This window comes from Microtus pennsylvanicus, chromosome 14, assembly GCF_037038515.1.
Source record: "Microtus pennsylvanicus isolate mMicPen1 chromosome 14, mMicPen1.hap1, whole genome shotgun sequence".
NCBI lineage: Eukaryota > Metazoa > Chordata > Mammalia > Rodentia > Cricetidae > Microtus > Microtus pennsylvanicus.
In genome coordinates, this window is record NC_134592.1 from 16150639 (window position 1) to 16158557 (window position 7919).

The 7919-nt window shown below is 49.1% G+C and overlaps 1 protein-coding gene across 2 annotated transcripts in view; it reads right to left on the reverse strand.

The window, feature by feature from the left end:
- Slc24a4 (solute carrier family 24 member 4) overlaps positions 1-7432 on the reverse strand; it is a 143312-nt gene extending 135880 nt beyond the window's left edge. For both annotated transcript variants that reach the window (XM_075948727.1, XM_075948726.1), the window contains exons 1-2: positions 7301-7432; positions 5155-5265 (exon numbers count right to left, since the gene is read on the reverse strand). In XM_075948727.1, the coding sequence (XP_075804842.1) occupies positions 5155-5265; positions 7301-7430 (241 nt within the window). In that variant the 5' untranslated portion in view covers positions 7431-7432. The remainder of the gene's footprint in view (positions 1-5154; positions 5266-7300) is intronic.
- Positions 7433-7919: the final 487 nt, after the last annotated feature.

Below are 7919 nucleotides of genomic sequence, written 5' to 3' on the forward strand. Positions count from 1 at the left end.
GAAGCACAGGTAGAGTCTTGCTCTGCCTGGTTTAAAAAAAAAAAAAGAAACCCAAGTAAGAAGTAAACATTTTTCTATGTAAAAATGTTCTAGTAAAATTGTCCTAAGAATTTGAAATCCTTCGACGATAAGACACAGCAAACTAAGGAAAGTGTGTTTCCACAAGACAAGAGCCAATGTTTGGTGTCATGGGTGGTTAACTCATCCTCATCAAACTCCATCAACAAAATGGCTTCCTAGTGTTTGTGCTACCCCAGCTCTGTCTTGACACCAGAGTGAGCAGGTGGAAAACCAAGCCTGTAACAGTCCTATAACATGGGGCAGAGGGTGTGCTGCATGCCAAACACCACGTTAAGGGGCTGATGAGTGGTAACGTGTATGATCCTAGCCAGCCTGTAACACAGATGTAATTATTACCCCTGCATCCCAAGCTGCAGATGGGAAAGCTGAAATGCATGCCATGGTTTCAGAGAACAAACTAGGCTTCCGTGCTGTGTGCTCTAGAGCGAGCAATGCAACAACGGACAGGATGGGCGCGTGTGAGGGGCTGAAACAAGACAGGGTGGTTTGAGGGTCCACTTAGGACTAGCCAGGGACAACCTTTGGGACAGTAGCGATGCGCAGTGGTGGTGATGAGCAGAAACCTACACCAGATAAAGAGGCCACCATGCCCAGAAGCCTTAAAAGTTGTACCTGCCACTGGGCCTGGTTTCCAGTTCAGAGCTGGGTCATGGCATCTACATTCCCCAGGAAGTGTTTCTTTCTGCAGGCCAGGGTTGAGAAGAACCATCCTTAAACTCTAGGAGTTACCATCAAGAAAGGCCTGGGAACTCACTGGTTCCTTCTCTAGACTGAATAGGCTTCATGGCCCCAATCTTTATGCTGAAGCCCTTGTCTTCTATATGGTGGTTTTTGGAGGTGATGTCTTTAGGTATATGGGGTGGAAGTTAGTGTTAAATGAGGTCATAATGGTGGGGTTCCTATGATGGGATTAGTGCCCTCATATGAAGGAGGAACAGAAGGAAGAGGGGGAGGGGAGGAGAGAGAAGGAGGAGGGGGAAGAGAAGGGAGCTTCATCATGTTTTCTCACTGCCTTAGGAGCATGCAGCAAAAAGACAGCTCTCTCTAAGGCAGGCAGAGAGCCCTCACAAGACACCAGGGCAACCAGCAACTTGATCTTCAGTTTCCCAACCTCAGAACTATGAGAAAGCATCTGGTTAGACACCCAGCCTAGGGTATTTTGTTAGAGCAGCCAGAAGTTATAAATGAGGGACTCAAGGTCTCTGTCATGTGTTACTATGGCATAGAGTTTGTACACACCCTGTACCCTGCCTTCTGTAGTGCTTGCTCTGTGTATAGACCAGCAATTCTCAACCTATGGGTTATGACCCCTTTGGGGGGGTCACAAGGGAAAACATTGTAAAACATAGATATTTACATTACGATTCATAACAGGAGCAAAACTACAGTTATGAAGTAGCAACGAAAATAATTTTATGGTTGGAGGGATCACCACAACATGAGGAACTGTATTAAAGGGCTACAGCATTGGGAAGCTTGAGAACCATTGGTACAGACTGCAAAAAGAAATATCTAAGGCCTGGAGGTCAGATCGTACCTTCAAACTTCTGAGGGAAAATAATGAATTTCCTATAGATGACACTGGCCATAATGAAGTAATTATTTTTTATTTCCCTATGTGAAAAATAAATAAACAAATACTTAGGAAATTTACTATGTTAAACCAAGTCTAACTTTTTATTAAACATTCACATATGATTTTTCAGCACTGGGCTAACCAAAGGCAGAGCCTTGCTCATGATAGGCAAACGCTCCACCGTAAGCCATGCCTCCAGTCTAGCATTCAAACACTCATCAAGCATCTACCTGCAAGTGTCCATCAGCACTCTAGCGCATGCTCACTGGCATCTGGTGCATACGTGACTCACTGGGGACCTTGTTAGGATGCATATTCTGATCTAGTGGGCGAGAGGGTGAGACAGTATTCCTAGCAGGTTCCTAGTGATGCCCCTACAATGAACCTCTGGGCCCCCGCCTTGGCAGCACCAACTCTGACTTCCTCTTGGAAACACCTATCATACTCTTGAAGAGCATGGACACTGTCATACTCCTGAACTTCTAGCCTGGAGCCCCAGTTCACCTTTATCACAGCTGCAGCCTTGGGTGAGCATCTACCTGCTCCCCACGTGTCCAGCCATGCTGACCAATAGGTGCTTCAGCCACATCAACCTCCAAGTGCCCAGGCACACAGCCTCTCAGGTCCCCAGCAAAGCTAACCCTCGGGAGCACAGCGACACTAACCCTTAAGTGCACACCGACTCCCAGGGAGAGCTTGGAGAAGTAGCTTTGCTTGCTCCCTCCAGATGTTTAGCCTGTGACAGAGGTCTAAGACAATCCAGAGCCCAATCTCATCTGACCTAAATGGCTGACTTAGGGTTATCATAAGGCCAAGCCAACAGAACATGTCTCAGCATTCAGATATACTCTTTGCAACATTCAGAGCCTGCAAGGACGTTAGAATGGCCTTTCGGTGGCCACCTTCCCATGATAGAACACAATTGGGTCCAGGGACTGGGGAAGCTGAGTTATAGACACTTCTGACTTCTCACCCCATTCTAGTTACCAAGTCAATCATTCCCCTTGATTGCTAAACTCAATAGGGAAGGTTTCTGCCATTGAAACAAAGGGCAACCTCCTCTATACCCAGAACCCAGCAAGCAAGCTCCTCCTCCTGTGTGCATCAAAAAAGAAGTGTCTCCTGCAGACTATGGTCTCTGATACTTCATTGTTACCTGGTTTTTCTGAGTCCAGATCTTGTCCATTGGCTATAAGCTACCTAATGGCAGAGACTGCCTCTTGTAACCTGCATAGACTCCATATTCTGTGTCCACATGGGAGCTGGCATAAATAATAGCAAATGTTTGCTGAGATGTAAACTAGAAAGATAGGAGGCATAGAAGGAAGTCCCTGCCTGGCCTGGGAAGACTTGGGGGTGAGGACAATGTGGTCCTCACATTGGTAGAACTATTTGAGAAGGATTAGGAGGTGGGCTTTGTTGGAGGAGGTGTGTCGTGTGCTGGACTTGACATTTCAAAAGCTCTGTGCAGTTACTAGTATGCATGTGTGTCTTTCTCTCTGCCTCCAACTTGTGAATCAAGAAGTGAGCTCTCAGCTATTTCCACTGCCATTCCTTTGCTCTGCCATCATGGGCTCTCTGAAACTCTACACCCAATTAAACATTTTTTTAATAAGTTATCCTGGTCATGGCATTTTGCCAGAGCAATAGAAAAGTAACTAAGGCAGCACCAGAAGTCAGGTAACCCAGAGATAAGGTCTTAGAAGCCACTAAACTGGCCTTTATGTCCTCATCTTTACAAAAATACCATGAAGACTGTTGTATGTCATGCATCAAAATGTGCTTTCCCCGCATCTTCTCATTGGCTGGGACCTTCCCATGTGCTAGGCCCCACTGTGGATATGGTCAGGGTAAGGTGTATTCTGAGTGTTAATTATTGCTAAAGAAATAGGTGGTTTCTAGCATTTCCCTCTCCACAAGACAAGGCCGGTGCCTCCCTGTGAGATAGAACACACTGCATGAGTGTCCATGCAATGCTTTTTGACCAGTATGAACATACAGGGACCATGATAGAGCAGAAGAAAACTCTTACATTAGAAGTGGGACCCTGTCTAATTCAAGGGGGCACTTCTAGAATGTCAGGTCCCTGGGATGACAGAAGGGATCCAGTACTACCCATCCCTGGCATTACACATGCTAATGATTGTGTAAACCCCTTGGCAAGAGCCAGGGCGGTACCCAAACTAAGAAGACGAGTTGGGAATGTAATGGCAGCATAGTACCACTGCCCATAGGGTCATCGTGATGGGTGAGATGATTCCAGAATAGATACCCAGGTTCAGTAGGAGTTTCAATGCTGCTTTGAAAGTTCTCACTACTCCTCCATTCTCCAAAGAGAGCTTTGTGGTGCTGAACTCTCTCTAAGCAAGGCAGTTTGGAGATGACAGAAACCTTCATGAGCACATGAACCCCAAAACACAATGTAGGCACACAGACCAGGGCTCCAAAGGCAGCTTCAGTGCCCAAGAGTTGTGTGACTTTGAGCAACTTGTATCTCTACCACAGACCTTTCCTAACCTAGAAAATACATTGCCTCACTGAAGCCAGCACCAGAAGCCTGGCGCTCCACATCCAAGCCCACATCCTTTGCCCGGGGGTGCCATCTCCTACACACAGCCCTCTGCAGAACCTCTCCAGATTCCTCAACAACCCAGAGGAGGCAAACACTATTCTATAAAGCACTACTCTATAGGTTATAAATCCCAGAAAACTATGTGATTGTCCAACAACTCAGTAGAAAAGTCATCTACAACAAAAATCTTCCATTTCCCTCAGGACTTTTGAATTCTTCACCCTACTGTATTCTCTTCCAACGACCCCAAGAAATGGATCCAGAGTGAATGCCCTAGACCTGCGCTCTGAGAGGCCCCGGGCAGCTTTCACATGCCTGCTATCAGCAAGTATGCTCTCTACTCCTGAGAAGCCTGCCTGAAGCAGAATTGATCAGGTGTCACTCCCTGGGAGCCTACCAGCCCAGATACTCCTGAAAAGGACATTAAAACTACTTCCCAGAACAAGCAAAATCCAACTACCTGAGTACCTCCATTAGAGAGGAAGGCCCAATAACCAACCCTTTCAGCAGCCTCGAGTGCCCCCACCCTGGTAAGTCACCTCACAAAGATATCCACCACAAGCTATGGACTCATTGTCCCAAGGGGGCCATCAAATGCACACAGCGGGCAAAGAGGGGAATGACAGACACCAAGGCAAAGTCAAAGAATCACGAGAACAGGGGAAATACATTGCCTTTAGAACAAAAGATAACATTTTTAGACTGTTGAGTGTGACCTTCGTAGTCGCTGGATAAAAAGAAAGCCCCGTGTTGCTTAGCAGCGTGGCTGACGAATGTCTATAGGTTTCATTTCAACACCATGCAGCTACCCTTTCTCACTAGGGTTCCTAAGATGGTCTTTCCCAGCAGTGGCTGGATCTGTCCTCATAAGCATCAAATCCAGGCTGGCTTAAATGTCTGCAGGAAAGGGGAGACTCCATCTTACCAGGATCTGTGCAGTTCTTAGCTGGGGGAGTTCCATTGATCGGCGCCATCAACTTCCTGTTTCGCCACGTGTCTGGCAGAACACGTTTGTTAGCAGAAGCTGTTTTGTGGCCTGGATTGGAAAAAAACCAAGTCACAGATAACCATCAGGTCAATGTGATTCTTGAGTTCTCAAAAATGACCTTATACTCGTCCATATAGCGAGGTCAGCCAGTCACGGGCTATTGGCTTTTTATTATTTTTAATTATATGTTTTATTTATATTATATATATATTTATATATGCTTTATTATATTTGCTTGTATGGAGGTAAGTGCACATGAGTTCAGGTGCACAGAGGCTAGAGGAGTCAGATCTGCCAGGAGCTGGAGTTATAGGTGTTTGTGAGCCACCTGACTTGGGGGGGGGGTGCTGGGAATCGGCCTCGGGCCTTCAGAAAGAGCAAACAGCGCATGCTCTTAACCACTGAGCCATCTCTCCAGCCTCAGGTTTGGCTATTTAGAGGCACCTGTAGGGAGTGATACGGTGATTGGCAGAATGCTATCACCTGCTCACACACACAGTATTCTGTTCCTGAATCTAATCCATTGTTTCTAGTTTCACGCGGGTCATTGTGTGATCTGACCTTGGACAAGATTGAGCTGGTGTCAGCTCCCTCCACCCACCCCCACTCAACAAAGGATTTCATTAGGAGCATTAAATACTTCTCAGTCAATTTGTTCAAGGTGGTTAAATTTGTGAGCTCAGCCAGCTGATGGTAGGCGGCCAGGTGTGCACACACATCACCTGAGGATCTGGTCAAAACACAACACTGATTTAGTAGGTTCAAAGTGGAGACGGTCTATTATCAAGCTCCCAGGTCATCATGCTGTGGTCCAAGGGGTCACACAGAGCCATATCAGAGAGGGCATGGTGGCCTCTGAGCAGAGATAGTTAAATACCCGAAGCTAACTCCTGATCTAGCCAATAAAAATAGTTATGGCTTCAGGATTTACCTGTCCAGACGCCCACTGTCTAGGCTGCATAGCAATACCTCCTCCAGGATGCCTGCACCTAAACATTTTGTTATTTCTTGTGTTTAATTGTCCACTTGCAAAACATTGGATATTGAGGTGTTAAAATAAACTTTCTTCGGCCCTCTACCCCCAAATCACAATTTGGGTGTTGAAAGACAGTGGTGGCCTTTTCTTTTTAAAGTTTAATCAGGTGTCACTCGCTTTTCTCATCACTGCACAGGTCCCTACATGGTCCGGGGATGCTATGTTAATGGGCTTTCTAACCACTCAAAAAGGTGCCCTCCCTCCCCTGTGCCTTTGCCTTGGTGGTTAAGCTGGCAACATTTATTTTACATGGGGGAACCCCAAAAGGTTCACAGCACCCATTTCTGAAATATCTAGGCAGTATTGAAAGTCCTTTCAAGACTAACCAGGAGCCCAAATCCCTTCGAAATAAATATTTCATAAGTTTCTTCTCTTTCCCCACTCTGCCTGAAATTTGCATGTCTTAACAGACTCCCAGGTCGCCTTCTACTTGGAGGAGTGTAGATCAGGGCTGCGCAGGCCAGCCCTCCCTTTCCATGGGGATTAAGCGGAGTTGGGAGAAGCGATGCTGGAACATGGCAGCAATCTCCCGCGGGGACAGACTGCCCCTCTCCCTTTAGGGATCGGGAGGACGCGTCAGGAAACCCAGGCTATCCGTTTGAATCAGAGCACGAGCAAGGGGAGAGCTGAGACCTAGCTTAAGAATCTGGGTCTCTAAGGCGCCGAACACAATTTTTGCAGCTGTGCAGAACAGAAAAGTGGACTGCTCAGTTTTGCACCCCCTAAAGCGAGAGAATCTATCTCTGGGCCGCCCTGAGTCGCCCAATGCCTGCACACTCCGGGGAGAGATGGTGCAGGCTTTGGCCCCAGCAAAACACACCTACAGCCGTGTCCGGAACCCCAGGGAGCTTGAGCAGCTTAGTAGAACCGGCGCCACAGTCCAGTGCGTGCCTCAACCCTCCTGGGTGCACACTACTCCCCCCCCCCCCAGGCTGGGAGTGGAAACCCTGGGGACCAATCTGACAGGGAAGGAGCTGTGGCTGTCCTGAGGCTTCCCAGCTCAGGGCCCCTGACTACCCCGGTAGAGAACATCATCCCCGCACCTACCCAAGCTTCCAAAGAGGCCAGAAGCACAGCACACCAGGGCCAGCACGGCGCAAACGAAGCCAACTTGCTGCGGCAGCATCTCTCGCCTCCTGCGAACTTTGCGCGGCTGGAGGGATTCGCGGAGCGCCATCTCCAAGCGCCCGGCGTCCCTGGGAGAAGATTCCGAGATTGAAGGGTTGGTTGGAGCGTTGTCGGTGGTCCAGCAGCGCTAGGGCTGCAGGGGGACGATACACAGCTCAGAAGCAAGGGGTTCCAGGCGATAGCTTCATGGTCCGCGAGCAAGGCAGGCGCGGGAAGCTCGGATGGGGATACCGGAGGAGGGGGTTCACTGCACGGCCGGAGCTCAGAGTTCCGCGCGGGGCGTGCGCGCTGCGCGCACCATGACTCCGTGGCGAGGAGACGACGCCTGCACGGTGGCGCTGGCGGCCTTGGCTGGTAGGTTTGGCGCAGTCCGGGCGCTTGGAGCCACTACCTGCCTACTGCGCCTCGGCGCGCTCGGAGCCCGCCGGGAGCAATCAGAGCTTGGCGAGCGCCCCCGCGCCCCGCGCCGCCGCGCCCACTCGCAGCATCCTCCTCGTCCAAGTTTAGTCGCGGCCGCCCCGGCTGCCCGCCCGCCCGC